Source organism: Salmo salar, chromosome 16 (assembly GCF_965601325.2).
Source record: "Salmo salar chromosome 16, fSalSal1, whole genome shotgun sequence".
NCBI classification, from domain to species: domain Eukaryota; kingdom Metazoa; phylum Chordata; class Actinopteri; order Salmoniformes; family Salmonidae; genus Salmo; species Salmo salar.
The window spans coordinates 50,135,303-50,151,814 of NC_138306.1; the positions used below are offsets into that span (position 1 = coordinate 50,135,303).

General features: G+C 42.7%; 1 protein-coding gene across 1 annotated transcript; it reads right to left on the reverse strand.

Moving 5' to 3' along the window:
* Positions 1 to 13,344: 13,344 nt before the first annotated feature.
* LOC106574080 (claudin-1) lies at positions 13,345 to 16,310 on the reverse strand. The gene is made up of 4 exons (XM_014149621.3): positions 15,836 to 16,310; positions 15,320 to 15,484; positions 14,975 to 15,065; positions 13,345 to 14,370 (listed from the first exon to the last, which is right to left on the reverse strand). Exons 1-4 carry the CDS (start codon positions 16,053 to 16,055, stop codon positions 14,193 to 14,195), a joined length of 654 nt encoding a protein of 217 aa, XP_014005096.1. The 5' UTR covers positions 16,056 to 16,310; the 3' UTR covers positions 13,345 to 14,192.
* Positions 16,311 to 16,512: the final 202 nt, after the last annotated feature.

The window sequence follows — 16,512 nt, forward strand, 5'->3', positions numbered from 1 at the left end:
AGGATGGTAAAACAAGGAAAATTTGAGATATTTGAGGAAAAATGCTATTTTAGGCTTAGAGGTTAGGTTTAGGGTTACAATTGGGGTTAGGATTAAGGGGTTAGGGTTAGATTTAGGGTTAGGGAAAATAGGATTTTGGATGGGAATCAATTCCTTGGTCCCTACAAAGATAGCAATACAGAACTGTGTGTGTGTCAGTCACCACAACTAAGACCAATTGAACACTTATGGGAGATTCTGGAGCGGTGCCTCAGACAGTGTTTTCCACCACCATCAACAAAACACCAAATTATGGAGTTTCTCATAGAAGACTTCTAGACACGTGACGCTGTTCTGGTGGCTCATGGTGGCCCAATGCCCTATTAAGACACTTTGTGTTGGTGTTTCCTTTATTTTGGCAGTTACCTGTATATCAACAATACCTTATTCCAGGGATCATCAACTAGATACAGCCGTGGGCCGATTTTTTTCTTGAGGTGATGGTCAGGGGGCCGGGCCATAATTACAAATAATTTGTAGATTGCAAATTGACCACAAGAGGCCCAAACAGACTAAAACAATCCTTTCAAACAGTGCTTACATTTGTATACGATCACATATATCTCTCCTTTATGCGTGGGAATACTTTGGGACAAATTTCCCAAATTAAAACACTTGGAGCTGATTTGCTGGTGTTTTTACAGTATTTTATGTCCAAAAATAAATATTAAAAATACATGTATTTTTTGTGCTCAGAAAACTGGGGGCATTTAAAATCACCGCCCCGCGGGCCGCCTGTTGGGGAAACCTGCTTTATTCCTTTCAACAACAAGATCTTAAGACAGCATACAGTATCTATGAATCAATGCAACCATGTTTTGGATGCGGAAGAAGAACTATTTCCATATCACAATATGAGCCATATGGATTGTGATTGTTACGTTCCCCAGTTCCTGTGTTGTGGTTTTGTTTGCATGTGTGTGTTGCAGGATGGCTTCCTGGAATTCCCCCAAGCAGCTGATTGGTCGGCCATTGCTAATTGGAGCTGACCCCGCCCCCTCGTCAGGATACAGCTGTATCCCATTACAGACTCCTTCTCCAGCTATATAAGCCAGTGTTCTATTGCTCAGAAGAGAGATGATGAGTGTGTCCTGTGTTGTTGTTGAGAGCGCTGATTGATATGTCCTATGTTGGTTTTTGCAGAGAGAGAGATGATTGTTATGTCCTGTGTTGGTTGTGAGAGAATTGTGTAGCTGCTTCTGAGGTATGTGTGTGCCAATAGGATGCAGTGTTTTTGATGATTGAAATTGTATACTTATGTTTGTGTTCTGTTTCATTTGTTCCCAGGGGAGAAGGCACCTAGGGAGTGCTTAGGCAAGAGGCCCGCGGGCATACATAACCTGTAGTATTCACCCCCTGTATTTTGGTTAGTGCACCAGGTGGTGTTAAGTAGTGGGTAGGAGAGGGGGGCTTTGATATTTACTTGCTTTGGTTCCATTCAGCCCCTTTTCACCAAATGCACAGTGTGATGGAATAAATTCCTAGTAAACGGTAAATTCTCTGCCTTTTGTCATCCTTACTCGCACCTACAATCCCATACCTCTTTCCCTCCATGGGGAGTTGAGTTGTAGCAGGGTGTTGCGTTCCCTCTTCCGAGAGGCGTACGTAACAGTGATATTAACCATCCCCATGATATACCTGTTGGCAACTCATTAATCCATTGGGGAACCCGTCAAGGTATCTGTCAAATTCTTACCCATGGATGATTAGCTAACTCATGAATACAATTGCAGCCTATGTAATACAATCCTCGACCTGCCAGCTAACTCAACTGTTGCTGAATGAATGCTGTTATTGCCCCAGTAGAGGGCACTCAATGCTTTTAAACAGTGAAAAGTATATGGCCCACTGCATCTACATCGGTTTAGTAAGCCAGCAATTAGGTCATCTTTACACAACAGTTAACTTTCTCAGATTACTGATAACTCTGTAGGCACCTCTGTCAATATAAACATGTTTGGCACTGTGGTGAACCATGTGTCTAGCCAATACCCTTCAATACAGGTATTATCTGACACTAGATATAATGAGCGGCAAGGCATATTACACTCCAGTCAAAATTAAGTAATTTGGATAACTTTCAAAAGTTGGCAACTCAGCTCAGGCGCAGAAAGCATGTTTTGGCAAAGGGATAAGATTTCTGATTTCACTATTCCAAGTTTTAGTGTGCGCCATGGAGACCAACTGAATCTCTCTTTATTAATGAACCCCCACACTAGGCTGATATATGTGTCCCAAATGGTACCCTATTCCCTACAGAAGTAGTGCACTATGAGCTCTGGCAAAAGTAGTGCTCTATATACTAAAGGGAATATATACACTACTGTGCAAAAGTTTGGGGTCACTTAGAAATTAACTTGTTTTTGGAAGAAAAAAAAGCACATTTGATGTCCATTAAAATAATATAAAATTGATCCCAAATACAGTGTAGACATTGTTAATGTTGTAAGTGACTATTGAAGGTGGAAATTGGTGAATTTTTTTTTTGTGTGTGTGGAATATCTACATAGGCGTACAGAGGCCCATTACCAGCAACCATCACTCCTGTGTTCCAATAGCACGTTGTGTTAGCTAATCCAAGTTTATTTTAAAAGGCTAATTGATCATTAGAAAACCCTTTTGCAATTATGTTAGCACAGCTAAAAACTGTTGCGCTAATTAAAGAAGCAATAAAACTGTCTTTCTTTAGACTAGTTGAGTATCTGAAGTATCAGCATGTGTGGGTTCAAATACAGGCTCAAAATGGCCAGAAACAGACTTTCTTCTGAAACTTGTCAGTCTATTCTTGTTCTCAGAAGTGAATGCTATTCCATGTGAGAAATTGCCAAGAAACTGAAGATCTCGTACAACGCTGTGTACTGCTCCCATCACAGAACAGCGCAAACAGGCTCTAACCAGAATAGAAAGAGTGGGAGGCCCCGGTGCACAACTGAGTAAGGTATGCTGCCCGCCCCAAACTGAGCAATCAGGGGAGAAGGGCCGATTTGAGGTGACCAAGAACCTTACGGTCACTCTGACAGAGCTTTAGAGTTCCTCTGTGGAGATGGAAGCAACTTGGAGCAGGACAACCATCTCTGCAGCTTTCCACCAATTAGTTCTTTATGGTACAGTAGCCAGACGGAAGCCACTCCTCAGTAAAAGGCGCATGACAGCCTGCTTTGAGTTTGCCAAAAGGCACCTGAAGTCTCTGACCATGAGAAACAAGTTTAAACACTTTGGCCTGAATGCCAAGCGTCAAGTCTGGAGAAAACCTGGCACCATACCAACGGTGAAGCATGGTGGTGGCAGCATCATGCTGGGGTGTATGTTTTTCAGCCGCAGGGACTGGGAGACTAGTCAAGATTGAGGCAAAGATGAACGGAGCAAAGTACAGAGAGATCCTTGATGAAAACCTGTTCCAGAGCACTCAGGACCTCAGACTGGGGCGAAGGTTCAACAGGGCAACAACCCTAAGCACACAGCCAAGACAATGCAGGAGTGGCTTTCCGGACCAGTCTCTGAATGTCCTTGAATGTCCTTGAATGCGCAGCCAGAGCCCGGACTCGAACCCGATCGAACATCTCTGGAGAGACCTGAAAATAGCTATGCAGCAACGCTCCCCATCCAACCTGACAGAGCTTGAGAGGATTTGCAGAGAAGAATGGGAGAAACTCCCCAAATACAGGTGTGCCAAGCTTGTAGTGTCATACCCAATGAGACTTGAGGCTATAATCTCTGCCAAAAGTGCTTCAACAAAGTACTGAGTAAAGCGTCTGAATACTTACGTAAATGGATATTGATATTTAATAAATTAGCAAAAAATTCTAAAAACCTGTTTTTGCTTTGTCATTATGAGGTATTGTGTATAGATTGATGAGGGGGGATTTTTTTTTTGAATAAGACTGTAACCTAACAAAATGTGGAAAAAGTCAAGGGGTCTGAATACTTTCCAAAGGCACTGTATTTCCACATGAAAATGATATCTAGAATGAGACATTACAGTGTCAACAATTCTCTCTGGGCAAGTCTGGAGAACATACAGTATCTAATCACAACCACAAAGAACCACGGGACCTTCTCCCTTACCTCACCTCGCTCATCAACTCATCCTTGACCACTGGCTACGTCCCTTCTGTCTTCAAGAGAGCGAGAGTTGCACCCCTTCTCAAAAAACCTACACTTGATCCCTCCGATGTCAACAACTACAGACCAGTATCCCTTCTTTCTTTCCTCTCCAAAACTCTTGAACGTGTCGTCCTTGGCCAGCTCTCTTGCTATCTCTCTCAGAATGACCTTCTTGATCCAAATCAGTCAGGTTTCAAGACTGGTCATTCAACTAAGACTGCTCTTCTCTGTGTCACGGAGGCTCTCCGCACTGCTAAAGCTAACTCTCTCTCCTCTGCTCTCATCCTAGACCTATCTGCTGCCTTTGAATCTGTGAACCATCAGATCCTCCTCTCCGAGTTGGGCATCTCCGGCGCGGCTCACTCTTGGATTGCGTCCTACCTGACAGGTCGCTCCTACCAGGTGGCGTGGCGAGAATCCGTCTCCGCACCACGTGCTCTCACCACTGGTGTCCCCCAGGGCTCAGTTCTAGGCCCTCTCCTATTCTCGCTATACACCAAGTCACTTGGCTCTGTCATATCCTCACATGGTCTCTCCTATCATTGCTACGCAGACGACACACAATTAATCTTCTCCTTTCCCCCTTCTGATAACCAGGTGGCGAATCGCATCTCTGCATGTCTGGCAGACATATCAGTGTGGATGACGGATCACCACCTCAAGCTGAACCTCGGCAAGACGGAGCTGCTCTTCCTCCCGGGGAAGGACTGCCCATTCCATGATCTCGCCATCACGGTTGACAACTCCATTGTGTCCTCCTCCCAGAGTGCTAAGAGCCTTGGCATGACCCTGGACAACACCCTGTAGTTCTCCGCTAACATCAAGGCGGTGACCCGATCCTGTAGGTTCATGCTCTACAACATTCGCAGAGTACGACCCTGCCTCACACAGGAAGCGGCGCAGGTCCTAATCCAGGCACTTGTCATCTCCTGTCTGGATTACTGCAACTCGCTGTTGGCGGGGCTCCCTGCCTGTGCCATTAAACCCTACAACTCATCCAGAACGCCGCAGCCCGTCTGGTGTTCAACCTTCCCAAGTTCTCTCACGTCACCCCGCTCCTCCGCACACTCCACTGGCTTCCAGTTGAAGCTCGCATCTGCTACAAGACCATGGTGCTTGCATACGGAGCTGTGAGGGGAACGGCACCTCCGTACCTTCAGGCTCTGATCAGTCCCTACACCCAACGAAGGGCACTGCGTTCATCCACCTCTGGCCTGCACGCCTCCCTACCTCTGCGGAAGCACAGTTCCCGCTCAGCCCAGTCAAAACTGTTCGCTGCTCTGGCACCCCAATGGTGGAACAAGCTCCCTCACGACGCCAGGACAGCGGAGTCAATCACCACCTTCCGGAGACACCTGAAACCCCACCTCTTTAAGGAATACCTGGGATATCCTTCTAACCCTCCCCCCTACCCTCCCCCCCCAAAAATATATAGATGTACTATTGTAAAGTGGTTGTTCCACTGGACATCATAAGGTGAATGCACCAATTTGTAAGTCGCTCTGGATAAAGCGTCTGCTAAATGACGTAAATGTAAATGTAATGAATGCAGATGCTTTTGAAGCTGAGAAATTTGTTGGCGTGTGGAAAGAGTCTGACATTCGGGAAATGGTACACTGAATTAAGACTGCCAAATGCCAAAAGTATAAGGGGACAAGGCGAGACCCAGATGCAGACACAGGAGGCAGATGGTTCGAGTCCAAGATGTTTACTAACAATCCAAAAGGGATAGGCAAGAGAATGGTCGTGGACAGGCAATAGGTCAAAACAAGTTCAGAGTTCCAGAGGTACAGAATGGCAGGCAGGCTCAAGGTCAGGCAGAATGGCCAGGCAGGCGGGAATGGAGTCCAGAAAAACAGACAAAGGTCAAAACCAGGAGGACTAGTAAAAGAGAATATAAAAGCAGGTGCACGGGAAAACCACGCTGGTTGACTTGAACATACAAGACGAACTGGCACAGAGAGACAGAAAACACAGGGATAAATACACCAGGGAAAATAAGCGACACCTTTAGCGGGTGGAGACAATCACAAGGAGAGGTGAAACAGATCAGGATGTGACAAAAAGCCTTTTTAAACCCAATCACCATCTCTCAAGGTAAGTTATTAAATGTAGTCTAGTTTGTAACATTCTCTATGAAATGGGCTTTGAAATTCTGTATAATTCAGTGTAGTGAGCTCTGAAATGATTGATTTATGTCCATTTTAAAGTGGATAAAATTCATAGTAGTATGATAAACTAATGAAAATATACTATACATTTTCATACATTTTTGGAAAAGTTTGTTTGCTTTTTAAAAATGTGAATATTAATGGACCAAAATACCAACAAGTCTCAAAATTGATAGGTACAGTTCAAGTCGGAAGTTTACATACACTTAGATTGGTGTCATTAAAACTCGTTTTTCAATCACTCCACCAATTTCTTGTTAACAAACTATAGTTTTGGCAAGTCGGCTAGGACATCTACTTTGTGCATGACAGAAGTAATTTTTCCAACAATTGTTTACATACAGATTATTTCACTTACAATTCACTGTATCACAATGGGTCAAACGTTGACATACACTAAGTTGACAGTGCCTTTAAACAGCTTGGAAAATTCAAGAAAATTATGTCATTGCTTTAGAAGCGTCTGATAGACTAATTGACATCATTTGAGTCAATTGGAGGTGTACCTGTGGATGTATTTCAAGGCCTACCTTCAAACTCAGTGCCTCTTTGCTTGACATCATGGGAAAATCTAAAGAAATCAGTCTGGTTCATCCTTGGGAGCAATTTCCAAATGCCTGAAGGTACCACGTTCATCTGTACAAACAATAGTACGCACGTATTAACACCATGGGACCATGCAGACGTCATACCGCTCAGGAAGGAGATGCGTTCTGTCTCCTAGTACTTTGGTGCGAAAAGTGCAAATCAATCCCAGAACAACAGCTAAGGCCTTGTGAAGATGCTGGAGGAAACAGGTACAAAAGTATCTATATCCACAGTAAAACGAGTCCTATACCGACATAACCTGGAAGTCCGCTTAGCAAGGAAGAAGCCACTGCTCCAAAACCGCCATAAAAAAAGCCAGAATACGGTTTGCAACTGCACATGGGGACAAAGATTGTACTTTTTGGAGAAATGTCCTGTTGACTGATGAAACAGAAATAGAACTGTTTAGCCATAATGACCATTGTTATGTTTGGAGGAAAAAGGGGGAGGCTTGCAAGCCGAAGAACATCATCCCAACCGTGAAGCACGGGGGTGGCAGCATCATGTTGTGGGGGTGCTTTGCTGCAGGAGGGACTGGTGCACTTCCCAAAATTGATGGCATCATGAGGCAGTAAAATTATGTGGATATATTGAAGCAACATCTCAAGACATCAGTCAGGAAGTTAAAGCTTGGTCGCAAATGGGTCTTCCAAATGTACACTGACCCCAAGCATACGTACAAAGTTGTGGCAAAATGGCTTAGGGACAACAAAGTCAAGGTATTGGACTGGCCGTCACAAAGCCCTGACCTAAATCCTATTGAAAATTTGTGGGCAGAAATGAAAAAGCGTGTGCAAGCAAGGATCCTACAAACCTGACTCAGTTACACCAGCTCTGTTAGGAGGAATGGGCCAACATTCACCCAACTTATTGTGGGAAGTTTGTGGAAGGCAACCCGAACGTTTGACCCAAGTTAAACAATTTAAAGGCAATGCTACCAAATACTAATTGAGTGTATGTAAACTTCTGACCCACTGGGAATGTGATGAAAAAAATAAAAGCTGAAATAAATCATTTTCTTTACTATTATTCTGACATTTCACATTCTTCAAATAAAATGGTGATCCTAACTGACCTAAAACAGAGAATTTTTACTAGGATTAAATGTCAGGAATTGTGAAAAACTGAGTTTAAATGTAGATGGCTAAGGTGTATGTAAACTTCTGACTTCAACTGTAGGTGCAACATTTTCAGCTTGTGGTGCCTGGCCTTGATTCAATAGGGGCCTAGTCGTAAACATTTGTCATTTAACTTTTACAACAACGTCGCAGACACTGCTGCCTTGCCGTCGGACAAGCTACACACCTTCTTTGCCCGCTTTGATGAAAACAGTGCTGCTGACGTGGACCACCACCACTCATGAGGACTGTGAGCTTTCGTTCTCCATGGTCGACGTGAGTAAGACATTTCAGCGTGTTAACCCTTGCAAGGCTGCCGGCCCAGAACGCATCCCAAGCCGCTTCCTCAGAGCATGTGCAGACCAGCTGGCTGGAGTGTTTACAGACACATTCAATCTCTCCTTATCCCAGTCTGTTGTCCCCACTTGCTTCAAGATGTCCACCATTGTTCCTGTACCCAAGAAAGCAAAGGTACCTGAACTAAATTACTATCACCTTGTAGCACTCACTTCTGTCATCATGAAGTGCATTGAAAGGCTAGTCAAGGATCATATCACCTCCACCTTACTTGAAACCCTAGACCCACTTCAATTTGTATACCGCTCCAACAGATCCACAAATGACACATTCGCCATCTCACTGCACACTGCCATATCCCTTCTGGACATGAGGAATACCTATGTAAAAATGATGTTCATCAACTACAGATTTCAACACCATAGTGCCCTCTAAGCTCATCACTAAGCTCAGGACCTTGGGTCTGAACCCCACACTGTGCAACTGGGTCCTGGACTTCCTGATGGTGAGGGCCCTGATGGAGTGGTGCCAGGAAAATAACCTCTCCCTCAAGTTTTACTGGTAAGGCGTAGGAGGCTACCCTGACTATTTATTTGGCTGGTACGGACGCTGTACTGGACCATACCGCCTTACTTTCACTTTTGCTTTAGAGCCAACTCGTAATGAATGCTTCCTGTCATATTTTCACCCTTTCTGTTTTGATATTGTTATTAAAATGCACTTGGTACAAAGGGAGTGGGCAGCAACACTTAGGATAAAGATTAGTTTCTCACTAATTTTACATTGACATTTTAGTAATTTAAGTGTTCAGTGCCTTGCTCAAGGGCACATTGACAAATGCTACTTGCCACCCTACTTCTCCCAACGAACTTCTGATCAGCACTGAGAACCTTTGGTATCTAGTACGAGCATTTGAATCAGTAAGGATGTTGTGATTAACTTCAAGGTTCTCCCAGAGCATTATTATAGGAATAATCCAGTATGGATGGACCTGGACCCATAGAGATCAATTATTATGTAAACCATTGATATTGAACATACATACATGTACAGTATGTATCTCTATGCCTGGACCAAATATTAAAAGAACTTAATGGACTACACAGAACCATTATTTCCTATGCATACCACCATCTCATTGTGTCCTATCCCTGCTTCTAGGTCAGAGGTTAAGGTCTGGACAATTCTCGGACCTACAGTAGATATGCTAATTCTAGACTTACGGGAGAATGGGGAGTGTGCTTCCCATCCGTTCTGTGTGGGAGGCCATTTCTGCTTGTTTCGTTACTAGGTACACAGAAGTAATACTAGTGAATGTGTTATGTCTTAGGCCTATGCCCTACTCCTCCCCCACAGCCCATCTCATAATGAAACTGTGGTGAGGCAGGAGTTCATGTAATTCCTGTCTTTCTGAAGAATTTCTTATCTAGCCAGCCACCTTAGTATAATAACATTACGTACTGTAGCTCCCAGTAAAAAGTTGACCTTGCGAGCAGTGGGTAGGCAAGAGAGGAAGAGGATGAAGATCCATGGGATATCCTGAGTGACTGGAATACTGTAAAAAAATATATATCTTAAAAAAGTTGATGGCATCTCCCAAAAAGGACACAACAGAAGTGCTAATGCATAGGTGCTCTTTTATTCATTCTGTTTTTGTAGTTTTTTTAAACTGCAATACTGTATTTGGCGTAGTTTGAACAGGCTTCCAACTATTAGTCATTACAGCCTTTTACTCAATTGCACATCCAAAGAAAGGTTTGACAAAAGCATTTATATTGGAATAGCATTTTGTTGACTATGAAATCTGAAAACCTTAACACTTTTGACATCCTTTTAAACTAATTTTGGACTAATGCATTACATCATGTCTCATTATGCACTAGCTAGGTTTAATAAGAGAGATATGGGTGAACTGGTTTCTATCTTATGTACACTGATTTATAGTGAGCGTCAACAGGAGATGTCCCTATCGACTCCACTCCCTCCTCTCCTTTGCATTATTCACACATCACTACTAATAGGATCGTTACTGAAGCCTGCATGTGGTCTTTGCCTTGACCCTGTCCGCCACCAGACCAGAGTAAAAACACAGTGCCGGTGTCTCCTACATCATGTCAGATCATTGTACTGTATGTGAAAGTACAGTGTTTGAAGGTAACGAGAGCTAACCAACCTGCCAACTGGCTATTCTGATTTCAAAATATACTAGCACACTGGATTGAATTAGTTGTCATCTTGAATGGGATATTTTTGGCATTGTAAACAAATTGACTAAACCAACTGAAATTCTTAAACTGTACATCTTGGGTCTTTCCGGCTAGTCTAGTTGAATTAGACTACAAACACGACTTTTCATGGACAAATGGACAAGAAAAAAAAGATGCATTGATCCACCCCTTTATAAGGTTAGGGTTCCCACACGGCTATATTTCCATGTTGCAGCGCTTGTTTCCGGCAAACAGAAGGGAGACAGAGTGGACTACCTGTGCTAATTAGCTATCTGCATCGCCGAACACCTGTGTGTAAATGGAAGACAGCCGCCACAAATGTGTTGTCACTGAGAAATACTGTCGTCTGTAATCAATCAAATTCAATCAAATGTATTTATAAAGCCCTTGTTCCATCAGCTGATGTCACAAAGTGCTGTACAGAAACCCAGCCTAAAACCCCAAACAGCAAGCAATGCAGGTGTAGAAGCAGTAAAACAGTGTGTATTTTGAATTTGTGAAATTATTTTGATGTGATATAAAAGTAAAGGGATTTTTGTTTCTAGAACTGTAACACAATTGAGAATCAATTCACGTTTAGATGGAGTATTTGGCTGTTTTGGCTTCCAGAGCCAATTCGCCTTTGAACAGAACATGTAAGGTCCTTGGACTAAAAGGAGAAATGTTAGGCTCCTTTAGTCCATTACTAGGCTTCTCCTGGCAACATTAATACATTTCTGAAATAACCTGGCATCTCATTAGGCCTTTTTATTTATATTATAAATCTCACACGGAGACATAAAGGACCTTCATATAGAGCGAAACAACAGAACAGAACTAGTCAGACAGAAGAACCATCCACTCTTTCAGTTTATGGAAAGAATACACCCACAGACAACATAGAAATAAGGTAATGTCTATTGGTGCTTTTTACCATACAAGAGCAGTTTAACACCTAGTTTGTGTCCAGCAAATTACATGAAATAATGATCTTATCATTGTGTGATGTGTGTGTGAAAAGAACTGGCTTAGTGTGATTTGGTTTCAATACACATTGTTTCAAATGCCATGAGACACATGGGCCTACTGTCACATGTCAAACAACTGACAGGTTGTTCACTGAAAGGACCAGGAATCAGTAGTGTTTCTGAGTGTTTTATTGAAACGGCCTTAAATAGACTCTGCCCTAAAATGGCCGCTAAGTGCGGATCATTTCAGTTCTTACCTGTTACATGTGTATGGGATTTCCGATAGCTAACCCTGGTCATGGAGAGAGAAATGCAGACCTTTGATGATTTGAAAAAGCATTTGATGCTGATGAGGGTGAATGGGCAATACCAATATTGAAGTGCCTTTGAAAGGGGTATGGTAGTAGGTTATAAGTGTCTTTGAACGGGGTATGGTAGTAGGTTATAAGTGCCTTTGAACAGGGTATGGTAGTAGGTTATAAGTGCCTTTGAACGGGGGTTGGTAGTAGGTTATAAGTGTCTTTGAACGGGGTATGGTAGTAGGTTATAAGTGCCTTTGAACGGGGTATGGTAGTAGGTTATAAGTGCCTTTGAACGGGGTATGGTAGTAGGTTATAAGTGCCTTTGAACGGGGTATGGTAGTAGGTTATAAGTGTCTTTGAACGGGGTATGGTAGTAGGTTATAAGTGTCTTTGAACGGGGTATGGTAGTAGGTTATAAGTGCCTTTGAACGGGGTATGGTAGTAGGTTATAAGTTCCTTTGAACGGGGTATGGTAGTAGGTTATAAGTGCCTTTGAACGGGGGTATGGTAGTAGGTTATAAGTGCCTTTGAACGGGGTATGGTAGTAGGTTATAAGTGCCTTTGAACGGGGGTATGGTAGTAGGTTATAAGTGCCTTTGAACGGGGGTATGGTAGTAGGTTATAAGTGCCTTTGAACAGGGTTTGGTAGTAGGTTATAAGTGTCTTTGAACGGGGTATGGTAGTAGGTTATAAGTGCCTTTGAACAGGGTTTGGTAGTAGGTTATAAGTTCCTTTGAACGGGGTATGGTAGTAGGTTATAAGTGCCTTTGAACGGGGGTATGGTAGTAGGTTATAAGTGCCTTTGAACAGGGTTTGGTAGTAGGTTATAAGTGCCTTTGAACGGGGTATGGTAGTAGGTTATAAGTGTCTTTGAACGTGGTTTGGTAGTAGGTTATAAGTGCCTTTGAACGGGGTATGGTAGTAGGTTATAAGTGCCTTTGAACGGGGTTTGGTAGTAGGTTATAAGTGCCTTTGAACAGGGTTTGGTAGTAGGTTATAAGTGCCTTTGAACAGGGTTTGGTAGTAGGTTATAAGTGCCTTTGAACGGGGGTTGGTAGTAGGTTATAAGTGCCTTTGAACGGGGTATGGTAGTAGGTTATAAGTTCCTTTGAACGGGGTATGGTAGTAGGTTATAAGTGCCTTTGAACGGGGTTTGGTAGTAGGTTATAAGTGCCTTTGAACGGGGTATGGTAGTAGGTTATAAGTTCCTTTGAACGGGGTATGGTGGTAGGTTATAAGTTCCTTTGAACAGGGTTTGGTAGTAGGTTATAAGTTCCTTTGAACGGGGTATGGTAGTAGGTTATAAGTGTCTTTGAACGGGGTATGGTAGTAGGTTATAAGTGCCTTTGAACGGGGGTATGGTAGTAGGTTATAAGTGCCTTTGAACGGGGGTATGGTAGTAGGTTATAAGTGCCTTTGAACGGGGTATGGTAGTAGGTTATAAAAACCTGAAACCTGAAAGAGTCAAATAGAAGCAAAGCAAGAGAAAATGTAAAAAGGACATCATTTGAAGGCTGTAAAAAAAACGTTACACTTTCAGTAGTATCTTTATCAAATGAAGTATTTTTATGCAAATTAATCTTGATAATACAGAAGATTTATGACAAATTTACCATATATAACACGTGATCAAGTACTAAATTAAGGGAATATTTCAGTACAGTACACTCTAAAGTGCACATTTCAAATTTACAAATTTGAAAATAAAGTTTCTTGTTATGTGCAATCTGTGCCGTTGGTCAACCAACCGTATGCACATCTGCATGTCCAAACCAATACTTTCCCTTGGTAAAAAGTTAAAATCATTAAATGGAAGGTGTATTCTAATCTGTTGGCCCCAACAGAACACAATCAGGCACAGTTCAATCAAGCTGATATTTATGGACGCTTACTCTGCAGTAGAGTTGCACAGTTCCAGTAACATTACCAAAATTCCTAGGTTTCCCAGAAGCCCTGGTTTGGGGATTCCAGATTTCCTGCTTATTCCCCCCTGTACATTTTGAGAAAGTCATAGGAATGCTACTCTGCAGCATTGTACATTGGTGATGGTATATAATGAAATGGTAGCTACATTGGCGATATGTGAAAATTCCTTTAGTGGAGGCACTTGACTTGAGGTTGAAAACAGATATATGGCAGGTGTTACACATCATGACCACAGCCAACCATCTTCACACATCCAAACACAATTAATTAGAAAAATACTTTCATGGAGCACACAGACCTCCCAAATGAACTCTCACAATTATAATGTAGGCGAATCACACACAGTAGAGTACTTGAGTAACTACACGTATTCTGCTCTACTGTAGTCCTTCGGTGTGAGTAGTAGGCTCTCTTGGTTTAAGCCTCAACGAATTCAGCTTCCTAGGGCTTCCTCTATGCATAGTGAGGCCCCTTAAACATAGTGGGTGCCAGGCCTGGTGCCAGGGATTACTTTGGGTTGGGTGAAGGATGAGACTGAGCGTGAGCCCTGGGGACAACTCCCCATAAACCTGCAGCCCAGGAGAAATCCTCCCACCACAGAGCAGATACCTGCACCCCAGCTCACCAGCACAGCATTGCCAAACTCAAACCTATCGGTTTAAAAAAGAAACACAAAAGAACACACCCAGTCAACACCACAGAATGTAGTCCACATCAGCCGCAAAACACAGATTATAAACTGGGTGGTTCGAGCCCTAAATTCTGATTGGCTGACAGCCGTGGTATATCAGACCATGGGAATGACAAATCATTTATTTTTACTGCTCTAATTACGGTGGTAACCAGTTTATAATAGCAATAAGGCTCCTCGGGGGTTTGTGGTATATGGCCAATATACCACGGCTAAGGGCTGTATCCAGGCATGCCACAATGCGTTGTGCCTAAGAACAGCCCTTAGCCGTGGTATATTGGACATATACTAGACCCCTCGTCCCTTATTGCTTAAATAAACTATGTGTAGAATTCAAAATCTAAATAACAATTTGATATAAATTGCATTACAGCCAGGTGTAGTTTCTTAGCTTGTACACCAAATGGCACCCTATTCCCTAGTTTGTCCCCTTCTTTTGACTAGATCCACCCTATAGGTCCTTAGTCAAAAGTAGTGCATTCATAAGGCTCAGTCTAAAGACTATTACAATTCTTAACACAAAGAGTTGTGGATGATTCTGCTACCGTGCTACTCGACAGTACCTGTTATGTAAGGAAGTAGGTGAGTCTGAGAATTCAAAGGACTGGATGATGGCGTTGGCAAACCAGGAGGTTACCGATATGGCCAGAACACCTACAGAGAAGAGCAATATTAGAACAACTTATTACACACTATTTCATTATCAGCTTCTGTCACTCAACCTAAAGTTAAAACTATCAGCATTTTCAGTGGTAAAAGCAGCATTTTGGGCTACACGCTAAAGCACAGAGTTATGTAATATCAGATGGGACAATTTTTGGGGCATTTCACAATGTAGCATTTACTGTTCAGAGCTAAATCGATAAAAACAACTTTCATTACTGACATGATAATGTAGCCGACTGTACCTGCAATGATGAAGAGGAATCCTCCAACAATGGCTACTCTATCCTTCTGCTTTTCATCCTCCTCCAGGCATCGGGTGCATCTCATCCCCAGCGTGGCTACCAGCACCCCAACGGCTGACAACAGGACACTGAGGATCATCACCACTCGGGTGGTCAGAATCTCCGCTACACGCACAGGGCAAATGTCAAAGGCCAACGCATACTCTCAACATACACTAAGATTGAACACATCCATATCAAAGTCACAAGTCAGTGTGAAACTTACTGAGAGAAAGAACATAGACACTGGAACAGTGTGTGAACAAGTATCATTTGTAATAATAAATGGTTGTAGTCATCTGTTTCAATTATCAACATGTATTGTGTATTATTAGGCTTATTTGTATCTTTTCATTGCAATAGGACATCAACAAGTAGCCTACCATTATATTAAGCTATATTGTGCCTGCTCTGAAGGTGAGTGACCACTAGTGAACGAATAGTGGGTGATGATGGCAGACACTAAGGAAAACTTACCTGGCAGGTGAAAGAGTGACTTGTAATTGACGCACATTGTGTGTCTTGTGGCGTCGACGGTGCATGACATCCATAACCCCAGGTAAGTTTCCTTTGATGTTACCGTGCTCTCTGTGTAAGAGTGCCTTTTCCACTCCACCATGGTGGTGGCAATCATTGAGCCAACAAGACCGATCAAAGCAAGAGCATAACCGGGAAGTTGAACTGCAGAGCTCGTCATGGTATTCCGATGAGATGATGTTTGATAATAAAGGCTACTAAAACGGGAGTTGATGAAAAATAGACAAAATACATGAACAGTGGAAAATCTAATCTTTAAATTGTTGAAATGTCCTTGATTCTCAATGTCTGTTTAATCTATTGAAGCAAACCCGACTCCGTTATAGTTATATTCCTGCCGCGTTGTGGACCGTTATCTCGTACTCTCAGCGTTGCGCCTGTGTTCAGTGAGTAGTGCATTCACTCTTGGCTTTTTAAACCGGCTGCGGGACAATTCAGTAGCGCATGCTAGTGGTTATACATAGATCGATTTCTATGAAAAGCTCAGCACGTTCTCATAATGGGTGTGATAGTCTTTCCCTCTATCATTCATGCCCTGTTTAAAAAATAAAAAAAAGAACTACGCGAAAATCAACTGAGACAAATTTATTCCACGGTACAAAACTAAAGCTGTGATG

What these genes read in the sequence shown, in the direction of transcription:
- LOC106574080 (XM_014149621.3), bottom strand. Translation starts at nt 16,055, where the DNA reads ATGACGAGCTCTGCAGTTCAACTTCCCGGTTATGCTCTTGCTTTGATC. An exon ending in GTCACTCTTTCACCTGCCAG is followed by an intron (nt 15,485 to 15,835) that starts GTAAGTTTTCCT and finishes CTGTGCGTGTAG; the next exon opens with CGGAGATTCTGACCACCCGA. An exon ending in CCTACTTCCTTACATAACAG is followed by an intron (nt 14,371 to 14,974) that starts GTACTGTCGAGT and finishes TTAAACCGATAG; the next exon opens with GTTTGAGTTTGGCAATGCTG.